Here is a 19,920-nt window from a genome sequence, read left to right on the forward strand (position 1 = left end):
CCCTATTTCAGGGAGTCTCCCTGACATTCAGGGAGAGTAGGCAAGTATGTACAAAGTAGACCACAAGATCCACCAGAGTATCTAGAAATATCCAGCTTACCTTTCCTACATGTGGCTAGAATTACACATCATTAGTCCTCTGCCTATACCTAGCTCCAAAGTGCTACCCGACTCAAGCTGTGAATGTCAAACTGATAACATGACCGTGGGGAGCTGGGTGAAGAGAGAAGACTGTGTAAGCCAGTGTTGGCTAACCTGTGACACTCCAGGTGTTGTGAAACTACAAGTCCCAGCATACCCTTCCAGCAATAAGCTGCTATATATTGACAAAGCATACTGGGAATTATAGTTTCACAACACCTGGAGTGTCACAGGTTAGCCAACACTGGTGTAAGCTCAACAATTGAAGATGGACAGTCTGTAGGAAAGGGAAGGGTTGGTGTAAGGGGGTAGGACTGGGCTATTTATATATAGCAGATTCATAGACTAAAATCAGACTGCTAGTACTCCAAGAAAGTCCTTCACTAATACAAAGTCCAACACAAACCTGAATTAGTTTTCTGAGCAAACAAAGCTGCCCAGACAGTCAAGGAAATGTGAGACAATGCAGTTTATCCTCCTTCACTACATATAATTTTTCCATTTCGTTCCACTTTATCCCAAAATAGAAATAGTGCATGAATTATCACTGTCATATACACTGTATATCCACATGGTAATATTTAGGACAGACCTGTAATTATTCCTGTACAGGCCAAATGTGAAAGAGGGAAAATGTCCTTATAGACAGAGAAGTCGGTTTCATCAAATACCATCACCTGGGTAGTCTATAGTAGCTTCATACATTTCTCTTCTGCTGGTCATTGTCCTGCAAACTGCCCGTACAATCCTTATAATGGTGGAGCAGCTGATCATTATAATTGGGAAATACTAGTATTTCGGATAGTTCACTATGACCCTCCCTTTTGCAAACAAATTGTGTACCAACACCTATTACACATTTTAATATTAATTTGATATATCTCATCACCATTTATTTATATAGCTCCACTGATTCCGCAGCGCTGTACAAAGAACTCACTCACATCAGTCCCTGCCCCATTGGAGCTTACAGTCTAAATTCCCTAACATACACATACCGAGAGAGACTAAGGGCAAAATAGCAGCCAATTAACCTATCAGTATGTTTTTGGAGTGTGGGAGGAAACCGGAGCACCCGGAGGAAACCCACGCAAACACAGGGAGAACATACAAACTCCACACAGATTAGGCTATGTTCGGGAATCGAACTCATGACCACAGTGCTATGAGGCAGAAGTGCTAATCACCAAGTCACCGTGCTGATCCATATAGATCTTAAGGATGGGGGAGCTGTCAAACGTGGCTCTAGTTTCACCTCCAGGCCCCTGCCTTGGGCGGGTCCTTTCAAAACGTATACAGTATTGAGGAATAATATCTAAAACAGGTTCTTCTTAAAACAAGCTATTTATATTAAACCGTACTATATCTCTTCATATATATATATATATATATATACACACATATACACACACACACACATAAGTGTGAAACGTGTATATACGTTGACAGATGATATTGGACTTGCCAGTACTCACTTTCTGCAAATATATGCTGACTGTAGCATCCTGCAATGGGATTACTGCCAGGAAGTCTGCAGTATGAAGGAAAATACCTTCCCCCACTGTTACATATTTATGCCTTCAGTTCAGAGAAGTTTTTAAAAGTTTTACATAAAAACTTGTGTAACTTATCAGTTGTAGCTCTTCTGTAAAAGCCAAAATGTGTATTTTAGAATTAGAACAGGTTTCTTGAGCTGCTGATGGGTAGAGTATAAACCAGAGCAAACAACTAATTGCTGAAACATTGACACATACCCTGAACTAAAAGCAACTTTCATGCTGGGATTTATTGCTTAAAAAAATCAAAGACGTAACCGTAATATTGACCAACAAACTAAATCGTGCACAATATGGTTTCACCTTACAAGAAATATATTGTGTTAAACAAAAAGCCAGTACTTGAGGAAAGCATAGGAGTGGGGCCTGCATGAAAGACTTAGAATATTTGAAACAATGGAATCATCTGTTAAAGTCTTTAGGACTTCTATTTGATTTTTCCCTCTGGGGCTTCAACAAGCCTGCTGTTTAAAAAATAGAAAATGAAAAATAAGATTGTTCCCAATTAATATCTGGATCTATATGTATAAAAAAGCAGGGTCACCCGTCGTTGCGCTGGTAATGTGTGTCAGGTTTTTAACATTAGCAAATTATTTGGTAAATAGCTATTTAGAAAATAGACAAAAGCTTATGGCTGGTTTTGTGCACAAATTATATAAAAATGTAAATATCATTTCACTTAATTTTTAGAATAGTCTACATTATTGATACAAAATTATCCTTCATTCTGACACACTGAGAATTTATTTTAAAGTTATACTTTCATTTTAAAAAAAATGCAACTCTTGTGAGATTTGTTGCTTTTCCGCGAGGTTTCCTTCCAGCAGTCAAACAATTGTTTGACTGCTGGAAGTGATGTTTTCCTTAGTTGTCACTCTGTGGCCTAATAAGTTACATGTTCGATACTAAATTTTACCTTGAGAGCTGTGGAAGATATTCGCCAATAAACAAACTTCTTTATACATGAAATTGGGACACCTCCGTTTCATTTAGAGCTTTGGTTGAGTAACAGGATAAGCAGCGTTTGGCTTCCTATAACCAAGGATAGGATTTACACGCTACGCCTAGAATTGGAGGCTTCTGTAGTACCCAGCCTAGAAACTGGAACTCCTGTTAGTATTAGTATAGAGTATTACCAATCTACTCAACCCTTTTCATCCATTCTACCCCCAAAGAACAGAATTCTAAGGGTGATATAAACTTCTAAAATTTAGCAAAAATCTAAAATTACAAAATCTCAGAATTAGCTGTCTATATCTTTTAGCTACTAGAACATAAGCAAATCATTGAGACTTGACACTTGAGGCATCTGTGGAATTGCGGGAAGTAGATGATTGAATCAGAGATACAAAAAAAATGTAACTTCCCCACCACATCTTAGACATGTTGGCTGTCAGAAAGAAATGGGACAGAATGTGAGCTGGATAGTCCAATAATTACTTTAGATATTTTATCTTCGTAAAACACTGTAAATAAAATATATATATATTTTATTTATTTTTTAATATAGCACCTACGCACTGTGCAGTGTTTTACAAAGAATATTTAATTGTTCACATCAGTAATAGCGATGTTCAAGAAGCTTACTGCAGCGGAGGTTGTTCCAGTTGGCAAATGATGTTCCAGGAAAAGTGCTCTGCTTGTAGTGCAAGGAAGGGACTAGTGTTTTTGAAAGAAATAAAGCAGCGATATGAATGAGGACAGAGAGAAACTATGCAGCGTGATACCTACAAACCACATCTCTGTCTTCTGAGTAATGCAGAAAGAAATAAGCAAGAACTGATGTACATTACACTATGGCCCTGTTTCATGTCTAAGTCTCATGACCATTATACTCACAAATGAGTCGTCATCCGTTCCACAGGGAACCTTATTTATTTATATAGCGCCACTGATTCCGCAGCGCTGTACAGAGAACTCATTCACATCAGTCCCTGCCCCATTGGAGTTTACAGTCTAAATTTCCTAATATACACATACACAGACAGAGACTAGGGTCAATTTTGATAGCAGCCAATTAACCTACTAGTATGTTTTTGGATTGTGGGAGGAAACCTGAGCACCCGGAGGAAACCCACACAAACATGGGGAGAACATACAAACTCCACACAGATAAGGCAATGGTTGGGAATTGAACTCATGACCCCAGCGCTGTGAGGCAGAAGTGCTAACCACTTAGCCCCTGTGCTGCCCACCTTACTAGTCCATACAAACACTATGGACCAGAAGTATGGATCATGAAGCCAAAAGAAAAATGCCTCCAATGTTAAACTTAGAAGAGCTCCAAGCCCAAGGTACAATCCAAATTTACCAATTATATTCAAAGACTTCATAAGTTCCGATATACCATACATACATGTGTGTGTTTGTTAAGAGGGCTATTTTCCTATACACTTGCCAGACTCCCTGTTAGCATTACCACTAAAGGATATTGTAGCATCATTTTGCAAAAAATAGTGGATAACCACGAACAGAAGCACTCAGCCAACGTCTTAAGTTCCATTAGCATAAAAACATAACTCCATTTTCAAATGTATAAGAAATTGTATGTTTAGGTCCCTTTGTTCATTTCACAGATACGGAGGATAGAATGTTTTAAATGCAGGCACCTATGTCAGGTTAAACAGGTTATCCCTGTATTACAGCGATGGGACACATCTCGGATGCATGGGTGTAATCTGGAAAGGTTGAAAAATATTACACTAAAAAAAGGGCCTAAACCGTTTCTAGTTACGTCCCAGCTGTCAACAAGTTAAAGTCTTACTTAATACCTGGTGCCCTGCGCATTTGTATAAGATGCAAATCACAAAGAACAGCTAGCTTTAGAAAAAGATAAAATGTTGCATTAAAAATCTTATTTGAGAACATTTTCAGAATCATAAAATTACCCGACGACCTTCAGTTGAGCCCAGTTTAGTCATGACAGACATAAGCAGCAAGGTTATTGGATTGTAACAATTAGAGAAAATTAAAATCAGAAATGAACTTGAAGAAAACGACATATGGCGCCAACAACTGCACACTTCCTTCCTTTGTGTACAACTAAATGGTATTTACAGCATATCCTGGTTTAAAAAAAAACAACAAAAAAAAAAACTATGTATCAGGGATACGCCACAGCAGTAAATAGACCATGCTAAAAATGGGCAGGAACACCAAAGGAGGTTTAAAACAGGTGCACATCTGTGTTTAAATGAACAGGAAGAAACAGGGGGAGTTAGCCACTAGTAATACAGTGAATGGCTGTGTACAGTTAATCCAATACAGATCTGCAATACAGCTTTTACACATCACACTTACAAGTCATTTCCATCTATCTGGAATACAGCTAATGGGGAAAACAAACAAAACAAAAAAAAAAAAAAAAACACTTCTTGAGCATTTACGGAGTACTGGAATCCCCAAAATACATAAAATGTAGTTTAAAGCCAAGGGAGAAAAAAAAATGGTTGTGCTCTACTACCAATGTTACAAGAGCTGCACTAACCGAGAGTATCCCTCCCTAGGAGCGACTAGTTAAAATAAATAGTAAGGCGCTCATTGACTAGAAGAGTTGATAGTAGCATCTCTAATGTAGGTCTAATTGACCAATTGGTATCATTTCCTCCAAATATGGGTCCCAATTAGTTTAACATGTTTTATTCAGCTTGATTGCCTTGCACATAAAACAATACTATTAAAATCCTGACAATGCCTTATATATAATAAAACAATTTGGCAATATCCAATGAACAATAGCTTAACCAATGAGCACTATTAGCATTATCAGGTCAATATGATAATAGGAGTAACAATTATACTTAAATTCAGATATACTTCTATCTGTATGAATTAGGATAAAGTAGGACTGGATGTTATTCCATCTACATACTCAACTGAACTCCATTAAGTTTCTTATGGTAACAAATATTAGAGATTTTTCTCCTATTCCGGTGGAACACAAACCAGTCTGTCTATTGAACTATCAACACTTCTAGTCAGTGAGCTACTTACTATTTATCTTAAATAAATGTAGTTTAAAGTGAAAAAAGGGGCGGCCCAAACAGTTCTACAGCACTCATTCGTTAAAACAAAAACACAGGATTACTGCTCAAGATAACAGGCAGTGCAGTATCATCTAAAGTGAACCTCAGAGGCGTCATGTCCTGCACCCTTTGTGATCATGCATAGATATCTTATTTGTCAATCCGACACCGGTGGCTACATTATAAACATTCCACATATTCTCTGCATCTGTCAATATACCATCTCCATGTGGTTGCGCGAGTTCCCACATGGTACAACTGGGCTCCTCCCACAGTCAAAACATATTCTGGTAGGTTAACTGGCTGCTGTCAAGGCCGGATGCGCTAGTTTCAAATCATACAGACTAAGTCAACCCTAAGCACCTGTACAAACTTTTTTAGGAGACAGGAAAGATATGAAATAGAAAATATTTGCAGAAGTTTAGTGCCAGCAATAATTTGTTTGTCCAGCCCTAAATTAATGTATTCCGTATTTAAAAGGGACATTCAGATCCGTTTAAACTCCTCCTACTTTTATTATGACATTTCTGAGTTTATAGTTTAAATGAGACAATTGTTGTTGCATTTAAACTGAATGAGTGACCATTAAGTTGCTGTTCTGTTTGTATAACGGACTAGAGCGTCCCTCTCTGCTATGAGTGTAGTTATGTTAAAGATGACAGATTATTGTCTACGCTTATATCCTGCTGTTTGAGATAACGCCTGTAAGGATGTATATCAGATGTAAAGCTTGTGCAATCTCTGCAAGTTCCAGAGGTTTTAAAGAGATTGCTTGCAGTAAATTGCCTCACATTGTTCTGGCCTTTAAATCACCAACTGTAGAGCAGAGAAGGGCAAGCTCCACTCTTGCTGTGATGGACACTACCATATGGGGAGACTGGAGTGGGAGATAATCGCATAATAGAGCATGCAGCACTCAGACTAAGGTTGGCGTCAGCGTTGGGATGAAGGTATATACACAATAGTCTATAATACAAAGGTCCAACAGTATAACAATACTACGATCACCTATAGACAGTGGGCGTAGTCCATTTCCTAGGCTGAATCGATAATGAAAACGCAGCTCATGAAATCTCCAGGAAATTTTAAACATCACTGAGGTACAGATAAAGTGCATTAAAGAATATCAATATATCTTAGTATTTATTGGTTTTCCTGAATATTGACTACGTCCATTTAAAATGTCAGCAGTTTGCCATGCTCAAAAAGTGCAGTAATGCTATAAACACACGGATATATATAATACAACTTTTAATATATATATATATATATATATATATATATATATATATATATATATATATATATATATATATATATATATATATATATTAAAAGTTGTATCAGTGTCATCATGCGCTAATTTATGGCTCATTTACCACTAACTGCGTTTTTCTGCCAAGTATAAATGATATCACACTGCAGTATCGGTAGCAAACGAATATACAGCGAGCAATCCTTAACCACCCTGAAACGAATACATGTCAATGTGTAAAAAGGGATCATGTTTAGACTCCACTCCTTGTAGTTGGGCCTCACTGAGTGTTTCCATAATGTGTAGTTCCTGAGGCTGTTTTTTTACGATGCTCAAAAAAAAAAAAAAAAAAAAAAAAGGGGTGAGCTGTGGAATCCACAAAGCTGCTGATGCCATCACAAAAATACATAAATTAAACCGTGTAGCTGCAGATGGATTTATAAGTAAATGTCAGGGCTCGTTAGAGCTACTCAGTTAGGCTAAGCAAAAATTAAATGCTGCAAAAAAAATAAAAAAATTACAATATTGAAATGACAAGTCTAGAATTAAAGTGACAGATACGTCTGAAGATCTAATTTACCCGACACAAACACGTGTGCTTACTACTTTTTCCCCTTTAGGAGTTGAGACCACAGACGTGGACATATTTTATGAAGTATATGCGTTGCAACTCTGATACAAAATTCTAGATATATATTAGGCTCCAACACCTTTGACAAAAAAATAATAAGTATTTCATTTCTTTTTTTTATTTTAACCAGATATTTGATTTTTCAGTCTGCCGCAAATGAGACGAATAAGGGCAAAATGGATGACTGGATGCCAAGGCTTTTACATCAGTCCACTAAGAACTAGTGAGATCCATAAGCACATCATGGCTGCCTCCATGCAGACGATTGGTGCATTTCACCAAAATGATAAAAATCAGCCATTTAAGCAAATCTGTAACCAACACTATTAACGCCAACAAGCTCATTACATCTATAGGGTAAGGCAGGCAACTTTTACAATTAGAAAATAGCTGACATTTTACTGTATACTTTGAGGAACTGCGTATTTTATAGCTTTGCATACCAATGACCGAAGATTAAACATCATTTTGATAATGTACGTAACACAAAAGGGATTGACCACTTTTGGACGGGCCCCATTATTTAGCGGCACCCCTAAGATGTCGATCTCCAGTGGGCGCCCTTTTTATTGTCATTCAGCCAACAGTCCATTATCAGCAGTGTGGAAAATGCAGATAAAATATGGCTAATTAAGCAACTAGAGGGTAGATTTACTAGGACATCTAAAATGTTAAAGGGGAGGTCTTGTCCGCAGCAACCAATCAGCTATCATTTTATTGAATGTAGTAGATAAATGATAGCTAGAGCCCGATTGGTTGCTATGGGCAACAGCGAAACTTTTCCCATTGTATAAGTTCTAGGAAAACTATCCTTAGGAGGAGAGTTTAATACATTATAACATGATTATTATCATGCCAACATGAACAAACCTTTAAACATAAGGTGACAAATGGTGCTGATCAACAACATGGCGTAAATTTTCAAAATTGGACTGCAATCAGCCATTGGCTGTCGTCATGGAACCCACATGACTCATTGCCCTGACTACCAAATACCTGAAAATGAAAATAATCCAGCCACACAATGTAAAAGGGGCACAGTGCAACTCCACCTCAGCATATGGCTCACTCACCAATAGGGGGGAGGGGGGGGGGAATATTCTGATTTTCTGTTGTAAGCCATCAAAACATGGTGCATTCGTATCTGATATCAATCATTCCAAATGAGTGTTGCAGAAGGCAGAGATGGATAAAGCAATATAATGTCTGCAGTTTTCTAGTTGAACAAATGCAAAAATTGGCCATAGTTTTTACTTAATGTATATTTTGGTTATGATGCTCCTTCTCTAATATTTTGGTTACTCAATGTAGAATAACTTTCCAATGTCCATTTACAGCAGGGTGTTAGCACCATCAACAATATTTTCTTACTTGGAAGCACTGGAGAAATAAATATAGTCAAAACGATGCAAGCTCTTCCTAATTCAAGGTTAATTAGGTTCTATTTGATACAATATTTTTTTTAAAAAGTAAAAAAAAAACACAACCCAAAGAGAAACAAAAAACTAATTTTGACAACTTCTCTCCTTTACTACAGACCAGATCTCTCCCTCTTGGCTAAAATAAAAAACGTACAATGAAACTCTGCACGTATGCTGTCAACATATCATTAATTTAATACTAGATTCATTACAAATCAGCTTAACAGAGGAATATAGAAGGAACTTATTATAAGCTACACAAGTTGTACAGTCGAACTGCCTGTGTACACTGCAGAAGTAGTGTTCATCATTTGCATTCCTGTTTACATTGCAAGTACAGAGAAAGTGCACAAACTATTTAAGTAATCCTAAATATAGTACGCACCAATGCGTATTAGGACAAGGGTCCCTATCTGCCATGTATAGAACACATGGGGCACGTACAGATTAATAGCCTATTTAGGAACCTGTTCAAGACTAACCACACCAATATCTGAAACAAAAAAAAAAAAAAAAGAAGTGTATTTTCCTTTTGTAAGCAGATCTCTTCTACTACAAATCAATGAGGATTAACTGGATGTGACAAGTATTTCAGCCAGAACATGCAAGTAACGTTGTAGCACCAACCTGTTCTACCACATCATTTATAAGACTCCGACGCTTTGATTAGTGAGTATTGCACATTTTTAAAGTCTTAATGACACATTTCAAACTCGTCAGCAAGGGTGTCTGTGCAATTCTGGTTTTAATGGTTTTCACATGATAAACTTAGCAGGGTTTCATTTCTAGGAAATGTTCTACATAAACCATTTCCTCCTGACATGTCACACATACCATACGTATATGATCTGTGTATTCCACCCAAAGACAGAATGAATACGTTACCATTGCTCGAGTTCCCTAGTGTGGAGGAAAATCCCGCATGCGTGAGGTCAGGCAAGCTGGCATCCATCCTACCACCTATTCCACACGTCCTAAAAGCGAATTTGTCAACGTTTCCTTGCAACCTCCAAGAGCTTCACAGCAAATCCCAGTGCACGGCGACAGACGTCATACTTTGAATTGCGAGGAAATCCTCCCCAGCCCAGATGGCCTACCACAAAGCACTTCTGTATTGGCACAAAGAAATGCTCAAGAAGACACTGCTGCCCTGCCTGTTTCCTCTGTGCTCAACTCTAAGCAAAGAGCAAGAGGCTGGAGGGGAGGAGACACAGTCAAATCTCAGTTTGGTGCTAGTAATGAGAGTCAAATGTCAGGAGTCCAGGCACAGTCATCCTGACATGCAAATGCCTTTCCCTTACTACTCTGCCTATCAGTTACATGAAAACATTTGAAAAACACATCCCCCCACCCCTCCTCAGTATTGCTGCAAAGTTGGAGCAGATTAATCCAAAATTATGCTCTCTCCAGTGTCTGGGAAAACAGTTTTAATAAAGTTGTTTTAATATAAACGTTAAAGGTGATCTCTTGACACATTTTACATAAAGTGTAAAAAAAACAAAATACTGAAGTCTGCAGAAAACCATTAAAGAAATATTTTTAAAGTAGTCACTTTGGTGTCAATAGTAAGATACTAAAAAATTTCCAGGCTGGTATTTAGAGGACTAGTGATTAGTTATTAGACTAGCAGTTATTAGACCGTGGCACCCACAGCCCGAGACTCCAGGGTAGTCCTTTACCAGTATATATATATATATATATATATATATATATATATATATATATATATATATATATATATATATATATATATATATATATATATATATATATATATATATATTTTTTGGAACGTGGGAGGTAACCCACAAAAATCAAGAACATAAACTCCACACAGACAGCGCCCTGGTTGAAATTGAACACATGGCCCCAGCAATGCGGAGAAGCAATGCTAACCACTCTGCTAACCAATGAACATCCCAAACTCTTCTGAGTTTAACAGCAATGCAGGGATTAGAGTTGGAAAGGTAAAAGTCTTGTACCCGCATTGTGGCGGGTGGGACAAGTGATCACAGAAGTGGTGGAGTCAGGGGATAGGGATAACGTGTACAGGGCACTTTAAATTTGTGTTAAAGCTACCCGAATGCTGGCATGGTGTTATCATTGTGTGCGGATATAGGGCTATTACTATAATACATGTGTATTTCTACATCTCCGTTTGGAATGTTCCCCTATAATGGGCATGGGGGTGTAATGGTCATGTGGGCCAGCACAGATTGTTACTCAAAGCTGCCATTGCATCATGAAAATCAGATCATTTATCTCCTTCAAAAATGGGGAAAGTGATTAATCGCTTATTACAACAGATTATACACGATTCAGGACAAGAAATGCTCATTGGAAAAAGAAAGTTTCCTCCCATTTGGGTGAATAAACTCATGAGATTCATCTATTGCTGGATTAAATCTCCCTGTTTTTAAGAGAATAGTCCTCCTTAGAGATGTAATCACAGTGACTGAATGTACCATGTGCTCCTAAACCTGAAGGTACACTGTATTTAAAGATTCCCCTAACAAATGAAAAATTACTTTTTTTTTTTTAAACATAAGACCAACAGCTGACACACAGGGAGATCCAGGCAGATTGCTGTCAGGTCTGACTGCACATGGACCATACACACAAGGCTACATAAGATCTAAGCGTTCAAAAGTATTATAAAGGGTATAACATGAGATGGGACCAAGGAATTTATGGATTGCAATGAATATTGTTGGTCACTAGAATGTTAAACCCTAACTTGAAGACCACATGCGGGAAAGGGACATTTAAAAATCCACACTTATTACAAAGGACGTTTGCATTTTGTTAACCTGCCTTCCTCCAAATAGAAACATATTGTGAGGACAAACTACGGTCCTCTGCAACCATACAAATCTCTTTATATCAGTGATATATTTAAATTAATGGAAGATTAAATGCCTTTCATGTATCATAAAAGGATGAACTAAAGGATAAACCACTACCACTAAAACGAATACTAATAATGAAAACAGTGCTTTTAGAATGTACCAAATCTAATGACATTTTTTGTACATGTTTAATCCAAGCCTTCACGGGCTCCTTTAAAATCAGATAGGAGATGCACTAAACACAGCATTTTAGAAACACAAAGTTTCCAAAAGGATTCACGCTCAGCAAACAGAACCTAAAACCTGATTTTCTTACAAAACTACACAGTATAGAGCATTTTTGCTCTTAACTTCTACAAATAGAGATAATCACATACGTTTTAAGAACGTCCACTTGCACCCCATTATAATATGCCAAGTAACCATCTTTAAAGGCATACTTACTAATTTGATAGCTGTGCACCCCAAACATTAATCTCTTGAAACTGGAATAAGTGACTGATCCCGACCAACATTTACTGTTCTGCATTTAGGAAGTATGTGCAGTATTCCCCATTAACTACAATTCTATTAGATATTGGCTGTGCTTACACAGGCACCCCCCTAGCTCCTCCACATTGGTGTGGATAGTCGATTCCAGGGTTTCACAATATTTATCCCCTAAAGTGTGTCCATTTCTATTTCCCCTGGTGTGAATACGTTTATAGCAACACCTGAATTTAAGACAAATATTCTGATTAGTTTTGTTTAGGATTATTTACTAATACATTATTTCGAGTTGTACCATTGAGGTACACACCATAGGTTGAAAACAAACGCTTTTTTTCTCTCTCACAGACCAAATAGTGAAAGAGGAAGACCTGGTCCTCCCAGAATGTGCTTAGTGCTGCCCTGCAGTCTTAATACAGCCATGGATTGTTTTTGTCTTAGTTCTTAACATCTGCAGCTTAAGAGAACACTGTTCCAGCAGATAATTTATTACAGACCTCACTTCATGTTTCCACTGACTCGGCAGTATGTTGTGTAGGAAGAAATTTGGCAGACATGCATTGCGTTAAAGGGACCGGTAACTACAGCGACAGATAGAAATGACTGTGCAGCCTATTAACATTGTAGCTGCCACAGCCTCTTGTAAAGCTTTGTGACATGCAGCAGCTGAAATACGGTTTGCAGCAGATACATTCTAAATAGGTTTTCACAGAGCTCACAACTGCATTAACCAGAAGGATGGGGCAGGGAAGCAGTCTGCTGGATTGCCCTGTTTCTCGCAGCAAAATCATGTGCAGTTTGATGCTGGATGAAAGCAACATGTGTTCCCTGTTTGGTATCTGGTCTTTACGACCAGCTGGCAGCAGGAATTCTGTTAGATGTCAAAACAATCCCTGAGCAATTGGAGGTTATATATTGCATTATTTGTACATTCCCAAATACCTCTTCAGGTCAGTTAGTTCCTGCATCCAATGTATGAACAGAAGACTGAATTCTCCATCTACGACAGGGCGCCTCCCCCTAACCTTGCTCCTTTTAGAGAAAATAACACTACTAATAGTGTGCATTAGCGAGCGTTTGAATTCTGATTATATTACATGCTTTATAACGCCAATGCACAGGAGTACATTCTAAAACTAGAGACTTTGATTGACTATAACAGTTTTAAACTGTTTTTGGAGAAAAAAAAATCTAGGCTCAAACCCAATGGTGTTTTAAACGCATGTAAGACACATGGGGTACATTGTATCAAGCTGCGGGTTTGAAAAAGTGCAGATGTTGCCTGTAGCAACCACATTCTAGTTATTTATTTAGAACATTGTACAAAAATTACAGCTAGAATCAGATTGGTTGCTATAGGAAACATCTCCACTTTATCAAACCCACAGCTTGATAAAATGTACCCCTTAGTCTTCTCATACACACTAGTATTTTACTGGAGTTCTATTTATTTTCAGCATGTAAACGCTTCTGGGAAGTATAGAGCGAGTTCTATAAGCACTGGTAAAACACCAGTGGGCACTAGGCCTAAATAACAAGCAAATTGGCAAGAGTGGAGGTTTCAAATGACTCCAAAATCATTTTTGTAGCCTAATATTTTAGTCCTAAAAAGGACATCTAAAATCTAAACAAAAAAAAAGTTTTTACATGAAATCAGTTTTAAATCAAGTTTAACCTATAAAGTTTTGAAAAAAGTGACGCCAATTTACATTTTTAATACTTTTCCAGATTTGATCTCACTGTTACAGAACGCCTCCCTTTGAGTATGTAGACAGTTATGGAGATTCCACTTACGCCAATACCCACAGATCAGCAACAATGAAAGCTGGAGGAAAACTTTAGCAATATGGAACACACGGTATTCCATACACTGCAAAAACCTTAATTCATGCACTTATCTCCCGCATTGACTATTGCAATTTCCCTACTTACTGGTCTTCCCAAAAACAGACTCAAACCCCTATAATCTATTTTGCACGCTGCGGCAAGACAGATTTTCCTTGCAAATCGTTATTCCTCTGTTGAAATCACTCTATGTCTCTACACTGGCTGCCTGTTTTGTACCGAATCCAATACAAAATACTTTTACTAACCTACAAGGCCATCAACAAAGCTGCACCAACATACATCTCGTCTCAAAATATCTCCCAACTCGGCAACTCCATGCTACACAAGATCTGCGTCTCTCCTTCACCCTCATTACATCCTCCCATTCCCGGTTACAGGACTTTTTTCAGGCTGCACCCACTCTATGGAATTCTCTCCCTCGCACAGTAAGACTCTCCTCTGGTCTACAAACTTTCAAGCGTTCTCTAAAAACCTACCTCTTCAGACAAGCTTATAATATTCCTCAGCCACCCTCTTAACATCGCTACTTTTAGCCTGTTACACAATTTTACACAAGACAACTACCCCCTGACCAACATTGTTGTGTGACGGGATCATTTAGCGAATCACTTTTACCTTTGCAGTCTGGCTGGGCCAAAATGCAAAATGTAGACTTAACCTCATGTGTCAAATTCCCATTGTCCCATAGATTGTAAGCTTGCGAGCAGGGCCTTCTCACCTCTTTGTCCGTTTTACCCAGTTTGTTTTAGTTTATTATGTTTGTCCCCAATTGTAAAGCGCTACGGAATATATTGGTGCTATATAAATGATGATGATGAATGTGCAAGCAACAGTCACATGTCAGTCTGGAAACGTTTTGGGAACTTCATTTAGTTGGTTCTAGCTTCTACCAGCATTTTAGTGTTACAAGCTGGTTTAGCTTAACCGTAGTGGTCCAAATATTCTATAGAATGAGCCGTAAAAGATACAAGACCATTCTTGGGAAGCCCTTAACCGTTGTCATGTAGACTGAAATGTGATGTGCATACATTCCAAACTATTAACTTTAGTTGTGTATTTTCACAACTGGTTCTCCAACATCCTTAACCCTAGTAAAATCATGCCGCTATGGAACAAAACATTGTGCCAACAGGTTATGGATTTGTAGGCATATTAGTGGTTCCATTAGACTTGCCTCCTCTGCGATCCCCCCCACCCAAAAAAACACTGACCAGTGTTGGTCAGACAGGCAGTCCAGCAACATTTTAACTATTAAAAAAAAACAGGAAGGAATTCCCCCTCCCTGCCCCCAACAAGCTTCTGGGTTACTTGCAATGTATGCTCAAAGTTTGCTCAGAGACCTTGGTCTTAGGTCTCTTCATTAGACCAGTGCATGTTTGATGGACTAACACACAGGAAGTGGCCAGTGATGTCACAGCAGCTTAACTGATTGATATATTTAACTTTTTCCCACTGTATCAGATCTCATTAACAACCGGTCCTAAATATGTGGAACTTTGCTTCAGCAGTCTAATGGAGTTGCAAACACAGTAGTAAATTTTATTGAGCTAAAATGTAGCATCAGAGCAATATTGAATATATTTTATTTTTGCACTTCTATGGAGGATACGCGGTTCTTAAAACATGACCATGAACTGGCCACCTGACCTTGTCCCACGATGGAAGGTATGACAAGCACTGAAAACAAAACATGAACATAGCCTCAGACATTTTGCTTACTGGCATACCTGAAGTTTTATAAACAATGCTTTTAAATATTAATATAATCTTTTACCTGACTGCGAAGACTGACAGGGAAAAGAGAAACATGCAGAAGACCAAGAGCATTCTGTTCCTAGAAACTAAGTTTTCCACAGTGAATGACATCCACTCTCTGCTCTGCGTCACTAAACTGCAGTGAATGTACTGAGAATACTACAGACAACATCTCCACTAGGCAGACACAGGGCAGAGTGACAATCATCATATCAAAGATAAAGGCATCAAAAAAAATGCCAGAAACAAGTTTTTTTTGAAAGAAACGAATAGTGAACATCCAAATTTCTTTATTTACACAACACAGGGAATAAAAGCAGAAACGAAGAAAGAAATCATATATTCTCCCTGTGTTTGCGTGGGATTTCTGAGTGCTCCAGTTTCCTCCCTCACTCCAAAAATACTAGTTGTTTAATTGGCTGCTATTAAATCGACCTTAGTCTCTGTCTGTGTCTGTCTGTGTGTGTTAGGGAATTTAAACTGTAAGCTCCAATGGGACAGGGAGTGACGCAAGCGAGTTCTCTGTACAGCGCTGCGGAATTGGTGGCGCTATATAAATAGCCGATAAGAAAAAAAAGTTAGCGTTGCACAGGTATGAACAATTGTCAGGGGCAAAAACATTGAAGCAATAGAATATAACCATCTGCTCATGTGACAACATTGCCAAGTGTCTCCTAACCATACCTGGGGAGTCAAGTTTGAGGGGAAAAAAAACCATTACAACCATCACCGTTTGACCTTATGAAAATATAATTTTCCACAATCCAGTTCACAAAAGGTTTCAATGGAGCAGCTGTCATAGCTATAAATTAACTTCTCTTTGGCTGCCGAGCTGTAACTAAACAAATGAGACATGAAATCTGTACTTTGTATACATATAACTAAGGCTGGGTACGCACGCACTACAGACGTTTACCCCCGATGCGATATCGTTAATGATTTTAACAAAGACTCAAAGTCCTGATCAGCACGCGGATTCCTATGTACACACTACACGTTTTATCGTCAGATCTGTGCTCTTCATTTGTCAACCATCTGCTGAAAAGATTGTGACTCTTTAAACTCTATGGAGATCTGCCTACAATTCTGATGGTGAGCGCATACACATTTCACAATTTGTCCAACATCGTTCCATCGTTTAGAGATGTTTAGTCCGTTTATAAAATCACATGAAACGATACGATGTTCCTTAGTGCGATAAAACATGATCGTGAGAGCAGACACACTAATGCAATTTAAGACCTGTCATTTATCATGTGATTGGCCCAATAATCTGGTGAAAACCCTGTAGTGTGTACCCAGCTTAACAATGTAAAAAGATTAGTAAACTAGTCATTGATAAGATGCTCTCTCCTGGATACTTGAGCGGATGTCCCAATCTGATCAGTCAGTAATCACCAACATAGGGCGTTACAGGAGTGATAGAGAATGTTGGGATAAAATTCAACAGCTGGGGGAAAATATATTAGAATTAAACTGTCAACTTTGTATACATACTTTATACCATCACATGCAACTTTAGTCCTTGTTGTAACCATCCTTATGCCTTTGTGGTTATATTTATTACTTTCAATGGACCTATTTATGATCAGAGGAAGCGCACACCTTTAATGACCAGAACTTTGTTTTATTTCAAAAGAAAGCAATTTTTTTTTTTTATTTTTTTTTTTTTAACAGAACAGAGCTTTTATGTGGTGCCAAACTGGATTAAATATGTTTGATAGAGAAAAATCAGATACACTTTCCTAGAATTTTTCCCATAGATAAAGTTTATGCAGCTGGTGCAACTACAGGAAATTACTCCGATTTTTTTTTTTTTTTTTGCCAAGTGCTTCCAACTTCAGAGGAGTCATGGGATATTCCAGGCTGGTGGTACGGGGACTGATGGTGCGATTAGCCTAATCATTGTCCCATCCCCGATGCATGCTGGCGTACTAATATTGTGCAGGAGGGCAGGACCATGACACCCTATTTACAAAGAGGCAGCATCCAAAACTGGGTTGTCTACCCAACATTCCGGTACAGTAGGCAAGTACGGCACTAATAAACCCAATGCAAATAGTCTCCAATAGTAGCTAGTACAGTGACCTCTATTAGATCCATTTGAACGGATCTATTAATGTTTTGCTTATTCAGGTCTCATATGTCATTGTCAGTCTTTCTATTCTGCAAGGAAATCCCTGTGATCTTTAGAAGTGTAGACAAAACCTATTAGTTTGTCTTTGCTGAAGGAAAGCATTGTTTTGTCATTAAAATCAGAGAGTGCCATGTACTTAAGCGCTTCAATATATATTTTACCAAGTGTTTAGCTTAGCAAATTCGAAACTGTACGCAAAAAATGCAAGTCAAAAACTGTCTGCACAGGTCCATTTGCTTAAAATTAATTATTTGAGTGTTAAAATACGCATGTAAGGCTTAATGTGCATTGAGAAATGTACAGTACATTCTCCGTTAAATACTCTATAATATACATAGACTTGCAAGAAAGATTTGATCTACAGCAAGACATTAAAAAGCAAACTTAATAAAATTTAAAACAGAAAAACAAAACAAAAAACACTTTAAAAAGCAAAACATTCTTCCTGATCGTAACAAATTATTTGTGTACATGCCTGTAAGAAGATTCACCGGCTATGAATAGAATGGAATGCCGTGTCAGATGAGACGCACACACACTAGTTATATCATTTTCATCGCACAGTAAGAGTACAGCAAAACTCTACCGGAGTTCAGGCAATTTTCCATAATATTCACACCACTACTTTCATAAGAAAAAAAGCCTGCCAAGGCCACATTGTAGGTTTTAAGAGGAAGGCTGGCAGGGATTCGGGCTGTCTATTCTTGGCAGTGCCTCGCTTCTCTCCTTTGTCAACAGATCTCAGTAAGTGAAAGAAAGTCAACACGGTTTTTTTCTTTCTACTCTATAATGATTAAAATCCAGCCCTGCCCATTATCTCATGAATCGTTCTGGGAACAGCAGAAGTAAAGAAAAACAGCCTAGGGTGATGATCACTCCTGGTCTTACAAGTCTCACACAAAAAGTAGACCAAGGAAAAAAAAAAAAAAACCATGACATTTCACAAGATGCAGACAAAGAAAATATTTTAACCCTTAAGCCAAGCAGTTTGCAGTCTGTCATGAGCAGGCTGTAGAATAGTATATATGGATGTATATCACATAAGTACAAAGTTTATTTAGTGGAAGAGCGTATACGCTGCTGAGAATTTTTATGCTGGTATAAATTTATATAGCGCCAGTAAATTCCGTAGCGCTTTAGAATTGGAAGCAAACACGGTAATAAACAATACTGGGTAAAACAGACAGAGGTGAGATGGCCCTGCTTACAAGCTTACAATCTCACCAATACCAGCTAATTGCCCCGACACGGAGTTGTATGAGGCTCCACAATGATTGGCAGGCCTAAGAATTACCAACGACCGATATCAGATCATCTTAGGGCACGTTGATAAGTCTGATCTCTGCCTGTGTGTGCCTCCATCTGCCGAGCCCCATATGTTTGTGCCCAAACTTGAACGCGATCCTGTTGATTGTTCCTTGTGTGTGGGGGCAGTTTTGACAAGTTCAACACACACACACAATCTATAATTGCTTTATGTAGTACTTTAGGGGTATATTTACTAAACTGCAGGTTTGAAAAAGTGGAGATGTTGCCTATAGCAACCAGATTCTATTCTTATTTAGTACATTCTACAAAATGTAGCTAGAATCTGATTGGTTGCCTATAGGCAACATCTCCACTTTTTCAAACCCACAGTTAAGTAGATCTACCCAAAGAGTCACTTTAAAAGTTCTCCTTTGACACATTTATCTCACTGTCTGCAACGTATTACTGGAAGGAGGGACATCTGTAGGGTATAAGATGTACAGCAGATACTATGTTATAGTCTTTCTTCATTCTAAATGTGTTCTACTGCGGTGACAATTTAGAA

At 38.1% G+C, this 19,920-nt stretch overlaps 1 protein-coding gene across 9 annotated transcripts in view; it reads right to left on the reverse strand.

Annotated features, from left to right (window-relative positions):
- The window catches only part of EML4 (EMAP like 4), a 124,115-nt gene that overhangs the window by 55,306 nt on the left and 48,889 nt on the right, over window positions 1–19,920 (reverse strand). Inside the window, exon 1 of one of the 9 annotated variants that reach the window (XM_075204167.1) lies at window positions 9,915–10,185. The exons of the other annotated variants lie outside the window; for them this stretch is intronic. Within the exon in view, the coding sequence (XP_075060268.1) occupies window positions 9,915–9,981 (67 nt within the window). The 5' untranslated portion in view covers window positions 9,982–10,185. Of the gene's footprint in view, window positions 1–9,914; window positions 10,186–19,920 lie in introns of those variants that run through there. 9 annotated transcript variants of the gene reach the window in all.

The sequence above is a fragment of the Mixophyes fleayi genome, chromosome 3, assembly GCF_038048845.1.
Source record: "Mixophyes fleayi isolate aMixFle1 chromosome 3, aMixFle1.hap1, whole genome shotgun sequence".
Taxonomy (NCBI): Eukaryota; Metazoa; Chordata; class Amphibia; order Anura; family Limnodynastidae; genus Mixophyes; species Mixophyes fleayi.